Here is a 20655-nt window from a genome sequence, read left to right as displayed (position 1 = left end):
CCATGATCACCCTATTTTTATTTATTTTATTTTTTTTTGTTTGTTTTATTTATTTCTAGGAGAGAGAGAGAGAGAGACAGCGTGAGCTGGGGAGGATCAGAGAGAGAGGGACTCACAGACTGAAACAGGCTCCAGGCTCTGAGCTGGCAGTCAGCACAGAGCCTGACGCGGGGCTCGAACCCACGAACCGCGAGATCATGACCTAAGCGAAAGTCGGACACTTAACCGACTGAGCCACCCAGGCGCCCCATGATCACCCTATTTTTAAACTGCAACGCCCATGGGCGCCTGGGTGGCTCAGTCGGTTAAGCGTCCAACTCTTGTTTTCAGCTCAGGCCATGATCTCACGGCTTGCAAGTTCGAGCCCCATGTAAGGCTCCGTACAGTCAGTGTGGAGCCTGCTTGGGATTCTCTCTCTCCCTCTTTCTCTGCCCCTTCCCACCTACGCTTGCTCTCTTTCAAAATAAATAAATTAAAAAATTTTTTTAATAAAAATAAAAAATAAATAAATAACTGCAATGTCCCAAACACAGCCTTGCTCTTCTTATCCTCCTCCTCCTTCTCTTAGTTTTTCTCTACAGTACTTAGTATCATCTGACTTACTATGTACTTAATTTATGTATTTGTCTACTGTGTGAGCTCCCCACTCATCTGCTAGAATATAACTTTCAGAAGGAACAAATGTTTTTGCATGTTTTACTAATACATTGCCCAGTGCCCTGACCAAGAACAGAAGCCTAGCCCACAGTAGGTACCCAAATATTTATGAAATGTTAAATGATTTAAAACCTGTCTGATACCTTCATGATAAATTTGGCTTACACTTTCTTCTAGGGTTATTAATGATTTTCAATGTACTTCATACCATGTAAAGTACTTCTATTTGTAATTGAAGACAACTTTCCAGAGATGTCTTAGTTTTTGTTTTGCTTCCTCCAACTTCTTAGTTTTCATATTTTAGGGATATGGTAAGCAAATATACATACAACTTATCTAGTTAGTCCTTTTACGATTCTGTATTTAGAATATAGTCCTATTTGTCTTTTCAAAGTCCTGTTATTCTTAGTTTAAGTTCAATAGTGGTTCATCCAACCTTTATTTCTTTACTCTGATCAAAAACAGTAGATACATCCAACCATTAGATAGCTTGTCTTAGGCAAGCCATATAACATGATCAGTCATTATAGATCTTCACTTACCTCTTCTTACTACATTAGTTTACTGTAATAACAAAATGATATTAGGTAAAAAGTGCTTTTGTCTTAAAAGCTTTGGCATAATTACAATTATTATATCTCATTTCTTAAAAAGCGAGGCTCAGAGCACCTAGGTGGCTCAGTCGGTTTAAGTGACTGACTTTGGCTCAGGTCATGATCTCACAGTTTGTGGGTTTGAGCCCTGCGTTGGGCTCTGTGCTGGCAGCTAGCTCAGAGCCTAAAGCCTCCTTCGGATTCTGGGTCTCTCTCTCTCTCTGACCCTCCCCTGCTCATGCTGTCTCTCTCTCTCTCTCAGAAATAAATAAAAACATTTTTAAAAAATTAAAAAATAATAAATAAAAAAGTGAGGCTCTTATTGGGAAAACACTGACCACAGTATCTGATACAAAAGAAGCACTCAATAAATGTTAGTACCCCAAAGTGACTCATCTGGTTTATCTCCTCTGTTCCCCACCCCCAATTATGTGTTTATGCTTGGCCTTCTCATCCACATCTGTATGTTGAAACTTAGTTCAGTGGCTGGCCCAAGTTCTCAAAAGTTGGATGAAGAATAAAACAACAATAAGATGCCACTACTAACCTATCATCAATAAAACAGGTTGCTTTTTCTTCTGCACTGATATCTGAGTACTATGACAGCCCTTTTCTTTCTGACCACCATTGTGATCTCCTGTTCTGGCCAGATACACACAAGCAGTTTTTAACCCAGCAACAGAGTTACTAGGCCCTCAATGCTCTAAGCAGACATGATCACAAAGCAATACTTGCAAATGGATTTCTGCAGCTGCCAACTTAATCAGTAAAATGACAAAAAGTACAACAGCAATTATACTGACTCACACTGGAAGGGGAAGTCTAAAGGCCCATTTTCTAGCCTATCATTCTACTTGGTCAACTTTGCAACCCAGATACTGAATTCATCACATCATTAATCCCTGCTTCTCACTGTCTATGTTATCCTCTTCTCTCAAGCAAAGTCTTCCTTAATTTGGTCCCCTATCACCTCTTCACCTATTCCCTGTGAAAATATCATTAAGTCCCAATAGGGCCTCCCATTTCCACACCCACACCAATGCTTATACCTTGTTCTGCCTAAAAGTCCCTTTTCCATATATCTAACTCCTACTTAATCTCCTTAACTCTCACCACATCCATGGTGAGAATCACCTGCCCCAAGCACTCAAACTTACACCAACCTCTTCTTCTTCTGAAATCCTCTAGAATACTAATTGTCTGATTTCCTCTTGATTACAAACTTCTCTAATTCTCTCTTCAGGAAGACTTTGCTATACTGTAAGACCAAGGATGCACTTCTTCTACAAGGTATGAATTTTCTATCCCCTCTACCTGTAATGTTCAGCCCACAGATCTTCACATACCTGGCTCTTAGCTGAGAGCTCAGATCAAATGCCAGCTCCTCAGACCTTTCCCTGACTATCTAACCCAAGACTACCTTCTCAATCACCTTTATAACATTACCGTTTTACTATCATCATCTCCCTAATCACAATCTGAAATTAACTGATTCTTATGTATACTTGTTTCTTATGTATACTTACCACTCTCACCCATACCCGAATGTAAACTCCAGGAGAAAAGGGATTTACCTTGTTTGGTTCATTGGTGTAATCTCTACTACCTAAAACAGTTCCTGGCACAAAGAAGTACTAAATAAATGCTTTCTGAATAACTGAATAAATTGGCTCCCACAGCCTTTATTTTATCTATCTGAGTATTTATCCTATTTTTTATATTAAGTTCTTAAAAGTGTCTATCTTTGGGGCGGCTAGGTGGCTCAGTTGGTTGAGAGTCTGACTCTTGATTTCAGGTCAAGTCACGATCTCACGGTTCCTAAGACTGAGCCCTGTGTTGGGCTGTGCCTTGGGCTCTGTGCTGACAGCAGAGCCTGCTTGGGATTCTTCTCTCCTTCTCTCTCCGCCTAACCCCCACTCACACTCACTAGCTCTCTAAATAAACTTAAAAAAATAAAAGAAAAGAAAAGAAATGTGTCTATCTTTATCAATTGATTGTAAGATCTATGAAAACAGGAACCAGGTCTGCCTACTCAACCGTAATCTCAGTGCCCAGCAGAGTATCCACGCAGATCTGTAAAATAATACAATGAGCTATAAAAGGAATTAGGAAGGAAGAGAGAAAATAGGGAGGGAGATAAAAAGGAAAAAGAGAGGGAGAGCTAGAGAACAGATTTGGAATAGAAGAGTGATTATCAGAATACAAGTGGATGCTTTAAAAGGAATTATTTTGAATTTCTTTTTCATTTCATAATTACATACACACACACACCCCACTGGTGTGTTCTCAGTCATGGTGTAAAATGTAATTTTTACTATGGGTTACAACCCAAAATTTTGAAAACCCTAAATTGCATTCCAAAGTACACTTTAAAACTCAAGTCACCGACACTGCATTTATTGCAATGTTTCTCAATTTTTATTCTTTAACCTTAATCTCCTTGAGGAATACAATACTCTCCTCTCCCATTAGTAGAAAAAAATTGCTGAAGACAGCAAGAGAAAAATTCATCTACTATTCCCTTCTGCTACCTAACAATTTTCATATGATTATTCCTACATCCCTAACAATCCTAAGATCTCTGAAGATGGAGCTGCCTTCTTCCTCTATTATTTCCTTCACAGTACTTAGCAAGATAAAAGCACATTGAGTAAGTAGAGTAGTACCCCCTTAGTGGCAGGGGATACATTCCAAGACCCCCAATGGATGCCTGAAATCACAGAAAGTGTACTAAACCTTATATACACTGTTTTTTCCTATACGTACAGTCCTATGATAAAGTTTAATCTATAAATTAGGTACATTAAAGATAACAATAACTAATCATAAAATAAAACTATTATAACAATATACTGCAATAAAAATTATGTGAATGTAATCTCTCTCAAAGTATCTTGTGGTAGGTACCGTGATGACGTGAGATGATAAAATGCCTATATGATGGGATGAAATGAGGTGAAAGTCGTAGGCACTGTGATGTAGAGTTAGGCTACTATGGACCTTTTAACAATACTCAGGAGGATCATCTGCTTCCAGATAGCGGATGTCCAGGTAATTAAAACTGCAGAAAGCAAAACCCGGGATAAGCAGGGGGGCAGGGAGGGCTACTATACTAGTAGGATGACTGCCAGTTGCCCTCCTGGATAATTACATTAAAATTTTAAAAAACTGCAGAAGTTAGTCTGCTACTCATTGGCATGTCAAAAATGAGAGAGAAAACGAAAAACCCTAAGCCTATAAAATTAAAAAGTAAAACAAACTGAAGTACAACTTTGTATATTAACAAGCCCTGCTGAATGCTACACTGGCAGAATCTACCAGAGAATCATCTGGATCAAATTATGTTCTCTGAAGGAATGAGAAACAAAATAAACCCTGCCTTTCAGAGCTTGTTGTAGGTAGTACCATTTAAACTACAGCATTTTAAAGCGGGCCCAAAGGTGAAAAAACACAGAGGTGTTAACTACTCCAGTAATTCAGGTTCACAAGTTTTCAATTCATATTTGTTACAGACTTATCATAAGGGGATCCTTATCCTTCCGTACCTTTTTCTAAAGGTTTAAAAAAACTGGATGCTCATCTCATTCACAGGAAAGGACCAATAAAAGGGCAGTGTGTATTTTGGTCTTTGGTTTCATCAGCTAAAATGGAAGACTAGAAAATTTCAGAGAATGACGTTCTCAAGACACTAAGGATTAGAAGATGGGCCACCACTGTCCACTTCTCCATCTCTTAGCTTTTATTAAACTACCTGGATAAAACCAAACCAACCACCTGCCTACCCACAGCATTTATTACATCATATATATTTTTTTAATGTGTATTTACTTTTCAGAAAGAGAAAGACAGACAGACGGTGAGCAGGGGGAGGGGCAGAAAGAGGGAAACACAAAACCCAAAGCAGGCTCCAGGCTCCAGAGCCATCAGCACAGAGCCCCATGCAGGGCCTGACCCCATGAGCTGTGAGATCATGACCTGAGCCAAAGTCTGGCGCTTAACTGACTGAGCCAGCCAGGCACCCCTAGGTCTTATATTTTAAAATAATTCTCGTTTATTCTTTGAATTCCTATTCATGACAAGTCCTGTGCTAAGTGTGGGCATAAAGTCCCCATCTTTGAAACACTCATAGCCTAGGTGGACAAAACCTCCAGTCAACCAGTATTTACTAAGTGCCTACAATTTTGAAGCAACTCCATAGCTTCAACAGGGGCAAGCACATTCAAGTTGAAACTTGCTCATATTTGCCTCATACAGTTCTCCGTTACAGGTATGTTTTGCTCTTGTTTTTCCAAACCGAATAAACCTTTTGGCAAGTCAGAGACTGTCTCCTCTTATAATTTCACACTGCCAAGCAAAGGGCTGGCACAAAGGGGGAACTCAGCAAGTCTAACAGGAAATAACTGTTGAGGAAGAAGACAAGTCCCGGGCCCTTCCCAGTCCCCATCCTGTCAGAAATTGTCTTGGTCACCCTACTCTGATTATCACTAGTCCCAACCCCAAACTCCTCTGGGACTACTCCAGGGGTAAATGGCAACATACCTCCTACAAAGGGCAAATTTCTGGGATGTCTGTCTCTAAGATCTGTTCTTTTTCACCCCACAAAAGAGATCAAAGAACTGATAGGTGCCCGTTTAGGGCAGAGTCCCTTCTTTCCGGCTCCTCCCAGTCACTAGGAGAGGTCACCAGCCCCAGGGTTTTCCAATACAACTTCGATGTTGGCCATGGGTTCGAACCCTGGCCTCACCATCAACTAACTGGGTGGCCTTGTGTTTGTCACCGGACCTCTCTCTGTGTTAGTCACCGGACCTCTCGCACTTCAGATTCTTCTCCTGAGAAGAGGAGCTAATAAACACTGCCTGGAAAGTGCCCGGCTCACACAGGAACCACCCGATAAAGGGGAGGTATTATTCTTTAGAAAGGCGGCAGGATGACAAAGCCGAGGGGGCTCAGACTGAAGGCCCGGTGGGGGGTGGGAGGGACAGACTGACGCAAGCCAGAGGCCTAGAAGGCTTGACAGGGCGGGAAGCCGCTACCCGCAGGGCGGGAAGCGGGGGACGCCGGCGGGCGCCGGCGTGTGCAAGGGCGGGGGACAGCCCGCGACCCCTTTACCTGCTCCCTACTAACCCGCCGCCCCCCTCCCCGGCCTCTCACCTCGCTTGATCACATGCATCGCGGCTAGTGACTGAGGTGCTGAGGGATTCGAGACAGGACTGAAGCTCTGAGGCGCCGGCGGGATCGAGAAGGTAGTAGGGGGCGAATGGTCGGGTTCCTAGGGGTACTCGGGTGCAGGGACTGGATATGGGGCCAGAGAGCACTTTCCTCCACGGAGCGGAGTCGCTACAATCCGAATCCCCTTCCCGCTCCCGCCACCTGAGACGCAAAAGCGGCGCGACGGAGCTCGAATGACGTTACTCGACGCTGCCAGCGCCCTTGCCGGTGGGCAGGGCTAGCAAAGCCCGAGGCCGGCCTAGCCCCAGTAGCCGCCATGTTGGGTATGGGCAGGTCCCTGGAAACTGCGCCTTTCCCTCGGCCACATTGGGTATGGACACGCCTGGCGGGAACGCGGTTCTCCCGCCGCCATGTTGAGTGTGGGCACAGCCGACTCTTGGAAGAGGACCCCGCGCAGCGCGCAGAACCCGCCAGGCCCGGCCCCGCCCTCCTCGTTGGCGCGCCTCCGCCGAGATGAAGATGGTTCAGGTATTTTTTTAAATAAAAACCCAACCATCCAAAAAACGCTTTCTTGTCTTGAAGACTATTAGAATACAATAACCCGATTGCTGTCCGATGTGGGCTGTAGCCTTCGATCCAGAGCTGGAGGCAGCGGGGAGGCCCACGCTTCTAGGTCGGAGGAAATCTGGCACTCAGTCCCTGGAATAGAGCTTGCTAGGCCAAGGGCGTTGGATTTTATCCTGACGGAATGGGCGCTCTGGAAGAGTTTTGAGCAGGGCAGGGTTTTTATAATTCTCCACTGGGTGGTGGCAGATACAGGGTCAGCAATAAGGCCTGTGGAGGCAGAATGGAGGTGCTTGGTGACTAAATGTGGGGAGTAGGAATGGGTGATGAAGAAGCTTCGGATTTGGACTACACTAATTTTTTTTTGTTTAATGTTTTATTTATTTATGAGAGACAGCATGAGCAGGGGAGGGTCAGAGAGAGAGGGAGACACAGAATCTGAAACAGGCTCCAGGCTCTGAGCTAGCTGTCAGCACAGAGCCCGACATGGGGCTGGGCTGAAGTCGGGTGCTTAACCAACTGAGCCACCCAGGTGCCCCTGGACTACACTAATTTTTATGAAAGCTCATGTGGCATCGCTCTCAAAAACCTTTTCATTGGTTCTTAAGTGCCCTCCAGATGTACCCCGATCCCTATGAAGTAATTCCAAAAGTCAAAGGTGATAGGCAAGGCCATAGGATACATAGGTTAAGGATGGATGGGGTTGCCAGATTTAGCAAACAAAATTAATGTGTCCCAAATGCTGCAGGGGACATAATTATACTAAAAAAGTTTTTATTTATCAGAAATTCCAGTTTGACCAGACAGGCGTCCTGTATTTCATCTGGTAATCCTATCCAGAGAGCTTTTGGCTATGTGTATTAGTTTAATTTTTCCTTGACCAAGGAGAAATAGTCTCTTCTTCATCCTGTCTGCAATGCCAGAGAACACAAGAGTCAAAGCCAGCAGAGGTTAAAATCTCCTACATGCTTTATTGGACTTCAAAGAGTCTTATGAAATAACACAGAAAAACCCATGTGAGGGTGCCCAGGGGGTACAAGGCAGTCAGCAGCCTAGCACCCTCCTAAGACCAGCCCCAGGGGCCTGCACCCCAGGTCCAAAATAGGATCCCAGAGTAAAGGCATGGGAGGTCGTGGAGTAATGGGAAAATACCTTTACAGCCATAGCAAAAACAGGTAAGGGAGAGAGTTGTCTAGAGGGTGGGAAGGGTGTGGGGGAAGAGGTCACACAGCTGCCTTCACCTATACCATCTTCCTTAGCCACCCCCTTCCCTAAACCAGCTGTGTCCTTTTTGAGCCTCTGGCCCAAGCTATGCAGTAACATGAAAATGGGGTCTGACAAGGGGAGTATATGGTGCAGGCACTTGGGAAATTCAGGAGATTTCTTTTTTCAATTAAAAAATATTTTTTGGTTCAAATGCAACAATATCCTGCCCAACCGCTTCAGGGCCCCATTTGAGCCCTGTGTCATGGCTGAGGCTCCCATGGCCAGGGGAGCCATTTGTCCTGAGCTCCAGGAGTACTGATGCTTGGGGAGCATTTGGGCAGCACCTCTTATAGTCAAACCTTCCTGCAGTGTGGGGGAGCAGGGATGAGAAAGAGGCAGGTGTGGGTGAGAGAAGAGAGAAAAGGTGACTGCCTTGTAGCCCACAACTCTGGCATCTGCTCATCCCCCAACTAAGAGGAGTCTCCCAACCTACCCCCTAGCTGGGCCTCTTCTTCAAAATTCTCTAGTAGCTTATCCTTTGGGAATGTGTTCCACTCCCCCATGGACCCCTGGAGACTCATGTGAGTTCCAGGCCAAGTTTCCTTCTGGCCCACCACACTCCCAAAGAACAACCTCAAGTATTAGGCCCTAGGCCCGCCCCAGTCTGAGGCAAACAGAACCATCATAGATGGGGTGGAACAGGTCTGAGGCACAGATGTCAGAAGTCAGTCCTCCTATCTTCCCCCCCCCCCCCAAGCTGCTAGGGGAAGTTGGGGAGTGGTGGGAGGGAGGAGCCTGAAAGCAGGAAACAGAGAAACAAGAAACCAAACTTCAAAAGTGGGACAGCAGAGACAGAAGCTGGACCCCGGAAGTGGAGCTGGGAGCTGAGGGGACAGCAACTAAGACATGCACTGAAGTAGAGAGGGAGTGGCAGCAGCAGCCCGTGGGTGGGAGGGCAGGGCAGGCAGGCGATGGTGGTCAGTTAATAAATAATGTTGAAGGACCCAAGGATGAGGGGGGCAGGTATGTACAGTGCCGAGGCCCCTGGGCCAGCCCCTCCCATGCCCCGCTCTAGGGGCCAGGGATCTTGGAAGGGAAGGAAAGGGAGGCAGAAGACCAGGGAAGGGCAAGCTGTCCCGCCACTGCCACTCTCATCCTGCCTACTTCTTAAGAGGCTTCTTAAAGATTTTGAGGGGAAACTTCTTCCGGCCTGGGCTGGAGTCTGTCTCCTCACCAATGGAGCCATTATCCTCCTCAGCCACAGCCTTCTTGCCAGCCAGATGGGGAATGCGTGTATTTCGGCTGGCCTGCAGGGCTCGGCTGTCCCCAACTGGAGATGGTGTTTCTGGGTCTGGGGAACTGGAGCTGTGAGAACGGGAAGAATCCAAAAGTGGAGAGCCACCAGGTGGGGCTGAGGGGCTCAGCTCCATCAGGCTGTGGGCCTTGTCCAGTCCATGGTTCAGCGCCAGTAGTGCCTTCTTGGCCAGGGCAGGGCTGTCAGGCAGTTTCTCCGCCAAAGACCCAGGGTGGACCCCCTCAATCAGCCGGTGGCTGCCATCGGAAGTCATGGCGTTGAGGGCCTCATCTGCAGCACGGACCATCTGAGGAGGCTTGGGGGCCATACGCTGGCGGTCACTCATGTGGAGGGAGGACTCCGAATCGGAAAGGGTCAAATCCCTACAAGACAAGGCAGAGGAAGAAATGGACACATATAGGATAGGGGGATGAGGAGAAGGTGAAGAGAAGAGAGGAACAGCATGAGAAGACAAGGAGCGGGTAGGGAAGGGAATAGAAAGGGGCAGGAGAGAGAAAAGAGGATGAACAGGCAGGTGGGTGAAAGAGGAGGAGGAGAAACAGAAGGAAGTTGAGTAGCCGTTAAATACAGGATAAGAGAAGAGGCAGGATTAGGGAATGGGGACACGTAGGGGAAGAGACAGGGAGAGGAGAGTAATAGCAGTGAGAAAGAAAGGCAAAAGGAGGAGCAGATAGAAATAAGAAGGACAAGGGGAGAAAAAAAGAAAAGGAAGAGTGGTGGAGAGAAAAGAGACAAACAAGAAGCAAAACCAACATCATTATACCATCATCTCTCTGGTAAAGGGCTTTCTAGTGATGGGCCCCCACTCAGCTAAGTGTCCAGGCCCTAAACTAGTGCAACCAAAGGCTGAAATTCCTCAAGCATCCTCAATAAAATCTCTTCCTTCCCACAGCTGGGCAGATTTCTTAGGACTCAACTCTAAGCCAACACAAAGCCCACATATTGCTCTGAGTCACCATTTCCCATGACTTCCTCCCTCCATGAACTCCTATCACACCCTGGGATACATCCAGTCTGGGCCAAGCCCCAAGGTCAGGGCACATGCAGTAAGTGGGCCTGACCCAGGCTGGGGAGGAAAGGTTAGAACAGCCTTGCAAACAATCTCTTATCCACTCCAGAAGGCCAGAATGCTGCCTCTTTCAACCCTCTCACAGGATTCAAAGTGGGTCACAAGAGAAGTTTCAGGGTTCAAACCAAAGTTGGCTAGCAGCTGGAAAGGTGGGGTCTTTTTCAGAGCTCTGTGAGAGGGACAGTGTAGGCAGTGCAGAAACACAGGATGCTGGTCTTTTAAGTAGCAGTGGTTCCAAAGAGCTGCCACTAGAAGTCAGAAGGTCTGGTCCAATTTCCATCTCTGCCTGAGGCTTGTTATGTGACATTAAACTTAAATCATCTAACCTTGCTGGTCCTCAGTTTTGGCCAAATGAAGATAATACCAATTCAGTAATCTTGGAAGGCTGTTTGGAGGATCAGGTATGTTGGCAATCACTTGGAAATGTAGGGAGTATTGTGGGAATGAAGATGATGAGGCCGGTCAAGCTGGAAGACCCATACGTGGGCCAGTCACAAGAGGCTTCTTTGCAAGGCTGAGTTACAGGGGCGTGGCACTGCACCCTGGACATGCACACACCGAGGTCAGTCCAGAAAGCTGAGACCCCAAGGGGCTGGCTACTCGTAGGAAGGTCCATGAACCAATTCCCAATGCCTCCTCTCCTGCCTCTACAGACAAAAGGGTAAATATAGGGGTCCCCTATCTGTCCCTTTACCCTCCATCTGCTTTTCCAGAGGCCTGACAACCCACAGTAGAGGCAGAGGAGAGGGCTAAGGGAAACGCTTAAACATCCAAGTCAGGAAGCCAAAGGGAAGGAGTCAGGAGTGGGAGGGAAGAACACCACAGGATCTGGAAAGGAGGAGGCTGGGGTCAAAACTTCAGGAGGGCACAGGCCCTTAAAATAGGCAAAAGCAGAAGGTTGGCTCATAGCTATTGTACGGTTAATTCTCGGCAGGAAACTAAGCAGCTACCCATCGGCCAGTATTTTCCTGGAGACAAGGAACAGCAGGGAACAATCCCAGCTCCAATTCTATTCTATAAATCCCGTTTCAGCCACATACTCTACTGTTTACTAATATTCAGTCTCATATTTGGTTTCGTATATCTGACCCTGTCCTTTCTTCCATCTAAATGTGCCCTCATTTCCTTAAGTTCCAAAGCTATCCTCTCCATATCCTGCCTCTTCCACACATGTATGAGCCACTGAGCAAGGTGCCGAGACAGTTCTGGGAAGCAGCAATGGGAAGGGGGCCATCTATGCTGATGAGGTGAGGGCCCCAGGAGCCTATGTTTCCAATGCCGGGAAGAGTGGTCAGGAGGTGGGGGGTGGCCTCCCAGCCTCACTCCTTGTGGCCCACAGCCCCATTTGGCCACGATTCCCACCCCTCCATACCTTGTCAGCAATTACAAGCTAAGACCTTCCAATGCAAGAAAAGAGCCTGGGAGGAAGGCCAGGTGTCACACCCTGGAGGTAAAAGTGCTGCTAAGGCAAGGTAACTTTCCCTCCCTGGATCTTTGAGACACTCAGGATGCCAGGGGGTGTCCCTCCCCAAAGGCTGGGCTGCCTTGGGCTCCCATACCAAGCTACTAACCTTACTAGAGAGCCTGTTTGTCTTTAGAGACGATCCTCTGGTGCATGGTGCAAAAGAAAATTAAGTAGTGAACAGGCCAGGTGGGTGCAGGTACCCCCCACCCTCCCTCCCCACTGCCCTCAGCTTGGGACTTGGAGCATGAGATTCACAGCATCCTCTAGTGCCCCAGACCCCAATCCAGCCCTCTCCAGCTGTATGGGAAGGGACAGTTTCCCAGCCTAGGCTCCTGAATGAAAATGAGGATGAGAATGAAGATGAGCCACTCTGCAGGATGAAAGTGCTAGCAAAGGCAGTCCCTTTGTGAAAGACAAAGGAACAGCTGTCAAGGCTCAGAGCTAGAGAGACTGGCACAACCAGAAGTCAACAGTATCAACAGGCTGCAGCCCCTAGGCCAGGGCTGGTCGTGTCTCAACTTCAGAGATGAGAGATCCCTCCAGAGGAGATGGACTTTCTTAGTCTCCCCTAAGCTTGTTCCAGGGAAGGTGAATTCTCTTATCTCTGACCCCAGCCTATCTCCTGAGGTCGCTGCTAGAACAGGCTGTGGGAGAAAGCCTTTCACCAACTCTTACACAGTTCATTGACCGAAGCCTTGTGGAAGGACAAAAATACCCAAAGAGTGCCCTGGAATGGAAAGTCAAGTTCTACTCTGTGTTCCATTCCTAATTAGCTGTGGGACCTGGGGAAAATTACTTAACTTTTCAGAACCTTAAATTCCTATTCTGAAAGTGAGTACTTTATGTTGGCCCCACCTATAAACTTTTCTTGTCCAAAACCCCTGAACCCATTTCCCCTCTTCGGTTCCCTAATTCTGTTCTTTTTTTTTTTGAGAAAGAGTGCACAAACCAGGGAGAGAGGCAAAGGAAGAGAGAGAGAGGAAGAGAGAGAGAGAGAGATTGAGAGAATCTTAAGCAGGCTCCACACTCAGCATGGAGCCCAATGTGGGGCTGGATCCCACAACCCAGGGATCATGACCTGAGCTGAAAGGAAGAGTCAGATGCTCAACCAACTGAGCCACCCAGACACCCCAAGATTCTCTTCCTTTTTTAAAACCCTTTTGCAATTCTCCATTTCCTAAGGGGCGATGCCCAAGCCCCAAGCCTCTCGGAGCCCTTCCTCCTCCTAGCCTCATCTGCCACCCCTTCCCACCAACACACACCAAGTTTCTAACCACAAATACATCATATTCTCTTGAACCTCCACACATTAAGCCTTCCTCTGCCTAGACTACACTTCCTCCTTTTCTTGCACACAGAGTGTTAGCACAAATGTCATCTCCTTTGTGAAACATTCCACCCAGGTGCACACTGTTAGTCACTCCCTCCTCAACACCCCCATAGCACTTCTCAGACTGTTCCGTAATTATTTATGTACCTCTCCTGGACCAGACTGTGAGTCGTGATGGCTGGGATTATATCTGACCATCTATGAATCCCCATGCCCAGCAGAGCCTGGCCCAGAGCAGGTATCAATAAATGTTCTATTGAAGGAGTGAAGGAAGTAAAGACTCCATTGAAATAACGGATGTGAAAGTGCACAGTTTAGGCAAAAGTGCAATAGGACTGTGAGGGAGGGGCGTTGTACTCATTTTTTGAGTCAGCAAAACCCCAAACAGAGAAGGGAACAAAGTTGTGGGGAGTTAGGCTGACCTTAAGAAGGGGCCCAGGACTGGGAAAGGACAGGACCAGGGAAAGATGCCCCACTGCACACACCCCCAGAGCTGACCAAGCAGCAGCCAGCAGGCAGTGGTCAAGGTAAAGGCAGCAGAAAGGCAAGGAAGGGAAGAAAGAGAAGAGAAGAGAGACAGCTGATACCCCAAGCTCTCTGAATGCCCAGGCATCACAGCGGTGCTGTCAGCAGGGGGTGGGTCAGGGTAGGGCTCCATCTGGAGGAAATAGGAAGTGCTGTGGTGGTAATAGACAGGGTGAATATGCACGGTGGTGATGGAGGTGGTGGAGGAGGTGGTGGTGGTGGTGGTGGAGGAGGTGGTGGTGGTGGTAGAGGAGCAGGAAGAAGAAGCAGAGGCAGATGGAGAGCTGGTCCCGTGGCCTTCAGAACTGAAAGACTGTCCAGATGAAAGACTGCGCATTCGCCGCAGAGAGACCCGGCTTGTCAAGAAGTGGCCAGCCTCGCCCTCTACCAACCTCTGAGATCCCAGGCCGTGCTGTGGCTCCGTCAGGCGCTGCCGGACACTGCACTGCAGGGTGGGAGCTGCAAGGAGAGTAAAGAAAGGGTGAAGAGGGGCCGGCCTCCTTGGAGCTGGCAGCCAAGCAGGTTTGCCCCTGGAGAAATGCTTGCTGCAGACCACTCGGCCCTTGGTGCCCAATCTGGAGAATGGGGCACCTCCTCCCGAAAACCTCCCACCAGGGGTCCTAAAAGGAAGGGGAAATTGAAGATGAGGTGCCCAGGTCAGTTTTAGTGGCAACTGCAATGGAAGGATGCTGAGGGCCAATATTATTAGAACAGGGAGGCAGGGCAGTTAGTGGGAGGAAACAGGCCGGGCAGGGTGGGAGGGGGCTGTGGGGTGAGGTCCGGGAGAGCACTAAGAACCAGCCTTTTTAGAAAGCCAACCTCAGGAGGTAATTCACAGCTCAGGCAAGGATTATACACAAACATGCTCATCACATAAATATTAATAATTGTATGAAAATACACATAAAATTGAAATGGGGAAAGTTGTAATATATCCGATTGCTGGAAGACAATACAGCCATTAAAAATGCTGCTTAAGATTTGAAAAACATACAAAAATACCTATTAAAATGCTCAGGGGAAACAAAAGGATACAAATGATAACATAAAAGAAATACCTTGAGCTATGGAACACAAAAGACTAGAGGTTGAAATGAGGCCTTCCCACTTATAGCTGTGGCCTTGCACAACTAACTTCCCTATTTTGAGTCCTAGTTTATAAAATCCGGCAGGGTTGTTGTGATGCTTCAAGAGAGTGTATTCCAAGTACCTGACACAGTTCATGGCACTCAACAAATGGCAGTGGTCATTATTATCTTGGCCACATAAAAAATTATTAAAAATTTCACACAGAGAAGACTGTAGGAAAAAAAGATGTTCAGATACAGTGGGACTTGGTGTGCCTTTTTGTTATGCTCGTATTTACACTTTTCACTTTCCAAATTTCTTCTAACAAGCATGCAGACAACACAGAGCCAGCTCCTGGAACAACGCTACAAATCAGGCTCTCGGAAGATGATGGCCGCCATGCCCAGGGAAGGGATTTATGGGCACCAGGTAACTTGGAAACGTGATAGAGCATCCCCCTTGGGCTCACTTCTGGCTCCAGCTGAAAACAGCATTTCTTTGTTTTTTTCTACTCTACCCTGAGAGATGGGCCTCCCCACCTTCTCCCTAAAGATGGGAGAAAGAGCCAGATGACACCGGTGCCAGAAGCCATGGAGGGGACACAAGGGAGAGAACATGGGTCCACAGTGATGGAGAGCTGGGGTGCCAGGGCTTCTATGGCTGGTGGCTTTCAAGGCATCGAAAGGGAGGCGGAAGAGGAAGAAGCAGCATGGAATAGGAAGAGGCAAAGGGAGAAGTAAGGGGGAAAGAGAGGAAAAGGGAGAAACATGAAAAAGAGAAAAGAAAGGAAGGATCTTTCCTTCTCTCTTTCCATCCCAGCCCAGCTGGAAGAAGGGCCACCAGGGCTTCTGTCTAGCTGGGCCGGAAGGAGAAGCCCAAGCCTTCCATCACTATGGGTGTTCTCTCGCCAGCCCTTGGCTGAGCAGGCTGATTCTTCTCACCCCCGAACCTCTCCTTGCAGTTAGTAGGGACGGTGTCGTGGGAACAGAGGGAGCAGGCAGGGGAGTGAGGCAGGCAGGAGAAGGAGCTCAGGGGTAGGAGTGTTGGTTTAGTCCCAAAAGTCGGAAAAACAAAGGCCCCAAAGGGGCTCCTCAAACCCGGGTATTTCCAGAGGGACTGATCATCCGAGCCGGCGGATGTTGAGCAGAGAGAGCGGTCACTGAACCTACGCCCCATCAGCCAGGCAGCATCTAGGTTCCAACAGCCAGGCCAAAAGGAGAAGAGAATCTGATTTACAGAGGGCTTCAGCCCCACCCTTCAGTGGGATAAGGGGAGGGCGGGGCAAGGATTGGCTAGCTCAGAGCTAATGAAGATCCCTCCCAACCCACCTAACTGAACACAGGAGCCCTGCCTGCCAGTGATCCTAACCTTGTTGGGCCTTTGATTAAAGCCCTGATAGGCTACCAGGCCAGGGTGACAAAGCAGCGTGGCCAGAGGCAAAGTATTGCTGAACCCGGATTATCAAATAAATCCTGTCTGGAGCTGGAGTCCAGTCTGATGAAAGAACCTGGCTTTCTGAAAGTGAGCCCCTAAACCAGCCCCAGATATGGGCCCAAGACAACAGCTTTTCCATAAAGGTCTATTCTGTTTATCTAAAATAGCCTCTGATCCAGAGAAAATTTCAACTGGGCCACTAAGGGGTAAGACCCTCATTCACTGAAGATCTCCCAGAGAGAGTTGTCTCTTGAGAACTTTGCTCTACTAAGCTCTCCCCATTTGAGGGGAGGAAAGGGGAAGGGAAGGCCCAGGAAAGGGTGGAGAGGTCCAAATTTTAGGTGGAAAGCCAGACACGCTTGTGCGGGAGATCCCTCCGGGACAAGAATGTCTTTCTGCCTTGGACGATTTAGGGCTATGTCTCTTTAAGGGACTACTGCTTCATGGGGCCTCACACACAAAGAGAGAAAAAGATATTCCATTCGTCCAATTGAGCAATTAAGAATAAATATAAGCACTTGTGGGGATGAGCACTGGGTGTTATGTGGAAACTAATTTGACAATAAACTATTTGTAAAAAATAAATAAATTAAAAAAATTTAAAAAAATTAAAAAAAGAATAAATATAAAAATGAAAACAGATAAAAGCAGTAAAGAGTCAAAATGAATACCATTTTGATATAATGAACCACTAAAGGAGATTGTTTCTATAAAGGCACACGGGGAGAAAAAGGAGAATTAAGGGATTTAAAAAACACAAAGAGCGAAGGGAGACACACTTAACACAATAGACCCAGAGGGGCAGACAGAGCATAGAGCAAGAAAAACCACCAAGAGCACAACTGTGGAGGAATCTCCTGACGTGAAGGGTGCTTTATTGAAGGCTGTGAGCTGAACTACCTTCCTTGGTCTCCGCCCCATATGCTGTTCTAAGCACAGCAGCAGCCAACCACTTCTCAACTGGTGCATCAAAGGCTCCTTCCCTCATCCCCACCCAAGAGGTCACCTACATTGCATGGACAAGGGTGACACAATCTCCTCATCCATGTCATCCACGTCGTCGGTCATGATGAAGTGGGCGGGGTTGGGCCGCGTGCTGCCCATCCAGCTGGGGTCTATGTTGAGAGCGGCCACCAGGGAGTGGATGCCAGGGTTGTTGACAATCTGGAAGCCACAGAGGATCTCAATCTGCTGCCAGCGGTGCAGGCGCTCCCGCAGTGCTGCTGTCACCTCACTCAGAGCTTGTCTGGAGCACATGGAAGAGAATTGAAGCCATAGGCGGGTGGGAGCCCCAGTCAGAATGAGGCTTCTTAGAGGAACAGGTTGGGGGAATATGTGCAAATAAGAAACACAATTAAATCATAAACTTAAGAGCAAGGTGGGAGCAAGGTGGGAGCCGGATAAAGGCCGGGGCAGGACACCAGAGCTGCCCCTCCACCAATGAAGAAGCAGAACTGGGGTTGGAGACTCTGTACACCCTCCCACTCCGCAGGTGGGGTGGACGCTGCCAGAGCTGATCATCAGGGCTACTTACTTCGCAGTTAGGATTTTGTGATCCACATCATCCAGGGAAGAGCTGTGGGCCACGTGGAAGGTGCCAAAGAGTGTGTTTCTCTTCTTTTTTATCTTCTCGGCCTGCAAAGATGAGGTCCTCAGCTTAAACAGAGCAGGATTAGAGGTTGGAAAATGAGAAATGCCTTTCAGTGGCTGGGTCCCCCTCCTCCTAGCACAGCTTAGGCTGCACGAGAGACAGGAAGAGAAGGGAAAGGAGGGTAGGGGGAGGGAAAAGAATGGGGGAGGAAAGAAAATGGAGGCAATGAGAGAAGCAGTGGGATCCCCGGACAGTCCCCCAGCCCCAGAAGGGTTCTGCCCCATGGCGGGCTGGGGCCAGCAGAGCTTTCCCTCTACCTGCCTCCACTTGCTTCATCTTTCCAGAAGGCAGGTGGGAGTACACCCATGCCCTCATTCCCTCCTCCAGAAACTTGAGGGCATCACCAGGAACTATATATCAGGAAAAGAAACAGAACCCAGCACGAGGATATCTCTCGGTTCAACAGGAGGGATAGGGAGAGGCAGAGAGGAGGAAGAAGGACAGGTGGCAGGGGGGTCAAGGAGGAGAGAAGAGAGTGGTGGGAAGGCAGGTCTCACCCCTTCCTTGGCCACCAGCAGCTGTTTCTCGGCATTTTGCTTCTTGATGTTATAGTACTGCACCTCCACCTCGTGTGTCAGCTGCAGCCACTTCTGAAGGGCCTCTGGAGCATACCATGAGCTGTGTGATTCCAGCTCCTTTTCTGCTTTCCTCAGGGCTTCCCGAACCTGTACAGCCAAGAGGATGTGATCCATTACTGCTACCGTGACCCTCTCCAATGCCTCTGACAGCATAGAATTCTGAGTTCTTATCTGCTATCTCATGTGAGCTTCCAACCCTCTCGAGAGGCAGAAAGGGCAAGGATTAGTCTCTGTGATTTATATACTACAAGGAGGCAAACTGGGAGAAGGAAAGTAACCTACTCAAGGTCACACAGTGAATAGTGTCAACCAGATCTCAAATTGAGATTTTTTTGCTGCCAGACTAGAGCATTGTGCTGCCTCTCCTGGCCTGCACCCAGTGTGTGCAATCATCCCTCCTCTCTCGAGGCTCTGGTCAGCTCAGTGAGTCAACTTCTTTCTGAGAGGTGGGGGTCTATACTCAGACCTCAAGACATCACCACGTAGCAGAAAAAGCACTTGACTGGGAATCAAAAAATCTGATTCTGGTCCCTGGCCTGTCACTCAACTGGGCCTGTGACCCTGTGCTTTCTATAGAAGATCTCAGTTTAGTGTGAGGAAAAACTTTCTCCCTTGCAAATCCAAACCACAGTAAAGGGGTGATCTTAGGAGGAGGTATGTGAACAGCTCAGGTCAGAGAGCCCTTAGAAATGATCACTACTCCAGAAAGGAGTACCCTGAATGCTCTCCAAAGTGTCCTGTAGCCCAGACGCTTTGTCTATGATTCTCCCATTGAGCAGGGCAGCTAGGCTTTGAAGGGCACCCTCTACAAAAAGCATGCTCACTTTGAGCATGGGCATTGCCGAAGGAGGCCACGACATGAGAGAAGCAATGTGTAAGCAGAGATCTATCTCCTCACTGACTTCTCAGCAAGGAGCATCCAATGAAGCTGACAGTCACGAAGCACTAAACATGGAAGGTCTGAGATTGTATACAGACATTATGCACACTGGATCCCTTGCTACCTCACATAGGTTACAGTAGAAGTGACCCCCAAGTCCCCCATTGGGACACTGACATTTAGCTGGTCAGAATCCCAGAGAAAAGGGATTGAGAGACAGTTTTACTATGCCTAACTGCAGCCAATGGGGCAGGTATCCCAGAGCAGGCCTGAGGTTATCTCCACGACCTGAGATAGACTGGGAGGGCCTTAGCTAAGGACAGAACACCTGTATTCCTTAGAGAGCCAACGAGAGGACAAATCTCCACTTGGTTTTCGTTCCTTGAAAAAGCTGAAAGAGAAACTATAACTTAGCTCACTCCTGGCTTTGTAGATTGAAAATGGAGAACAGATGCCTGAGAGTCTAATAGACCAAGTCTGAAAATGTTTTATCAAGTTCTACCTTGAAAGGAGAGAAAGGAATGGGATAAGCTAAGGGGGGAGGGAGGGGGAGGATGGGGAGAAAAGAGAAAAAGAGCAAAGAGAGGGCAGTGGGACAGTTGGGAAAGGCTGGTCTAACAAGGCTCAAAATGGTTTATTAAGAGAAATAGTTACAAAATAGGGAAAAGGAAGTGGGGGGCAGTGGGGGAGAATGGGAGGCAGGGAGACAGAGACAGACACGTCCTGCCACTCACAAGGAATGGATGCCTGGAGGAGATAAGAGCTGGTAGAAGTCAGAGTATTGTTTTATTCTATGGTTGTGGTTCTCATCGTGCCACACGCTAGAATCACCTGGGGAATCACATTTTTAACAATACTGATATCTGGACCCAAACCCAGATTCTAGTTTCACAGACCTGGGGCACTGGCCTGTGGGTATCTACACTTTCTCATGCTCTGCAAGTGATTCTACCATGTAGCAAAGTTAATAACCACTGACCACGTGCTTTGTTACACCTGACTTCCACTTCCCCATAGGATGCAGTAGGTCATGCCAGAAGAATAATTCTGATCCAACACAGCATCTGGGGAAAGCTAAGTTATAAAAATTACAAAATTCTTGAAAGACAAATTATTACAATTATAAGTTTTCAAAGACATCAGAGAGCTGT

At 47.7% G+C, this 20655-nt stretch overlaps 2 protein-coding genes across 4 annotated transcripts in view; both read right to left on the bottom strand.

Annotated features, from left to right (window-relative positions):
* Positions 1–6648, bottom strand: part of RRM1 (ribonucleotide reductase catalytic subunit M1) — a 37916-nt gene extending 31268 nt beyond the window's left edge. Inside the window, exon 1 of the mRNA XM_039252049.1 lies at positions 6402–6648. Within this exon, the coding sequence (XP_039107980.1) occupies positions 6402–6420 (19 nt within the window). The 5' untranslated portion in view covers positions 6421–6648. The remainder of the gene's footprint in view (positions 1–6401) is intronic.
* A 1286-nt stretch (positions 6649–7934) lies between these two features.
* The window catches only part of STIM1 (stromal interaction molecule 1), a 187518-nt gene continuing 174797 nt past the window's right edge, over positions 7935–20655 (bottom strand). For 2 of the 3 annotated variants that reach the window (XM_039252033.1, XM_039252035.1), the window contains 6 exons: positions 18544–18711; positions 17930–18030; positions 17406–17641; positions 16059–16151; positions 14286–14352; positions 7935–9866 (listed from right to left, as the gene is read on the bottom strand). In XM_039252033.1, coding sequence (XP_039107964.1) covers positions 9350–9866; positions 14286–14352; positions 16059–16151; positions 17406–17641; positions 17930–18030; positions 18544–18711 — 1182 coding nt within the window. In that variant the 3' untranslated portion in view covers positions 7935–9349. The remainder of the gene's footprint in view (positions 9867–14285; positions 14353–16058; positions 16152–17405; positions 17642–17929; positions 18031–18543; positions 18712–20655) is intronic. The other variant, XM_039252034.1, reaches the window with a different exon arrangement.

The sequence above is a fragment of the Hyaena hyaena genome, unplaced genomic scaffold, assembly GCF_003009895.1.
Source record: "Hyaena hyaena isolate Hyena2069 unplaced genomic scaffold, ASM300989v1 scaffold_406, whole genome shotgun sequence".
In the NCBI taxonomy this organism is placed as follows: Eukaryota; Metazoa; Chordata; class Mammalia; order Carnivora; family Hyaenidae; genus Hyaena; species Hyaena hyaena.
Note: the sequence above shows the minus strand (reverse complement) of the source record. Positions and strands in the feature narration are given on the sequence as shown.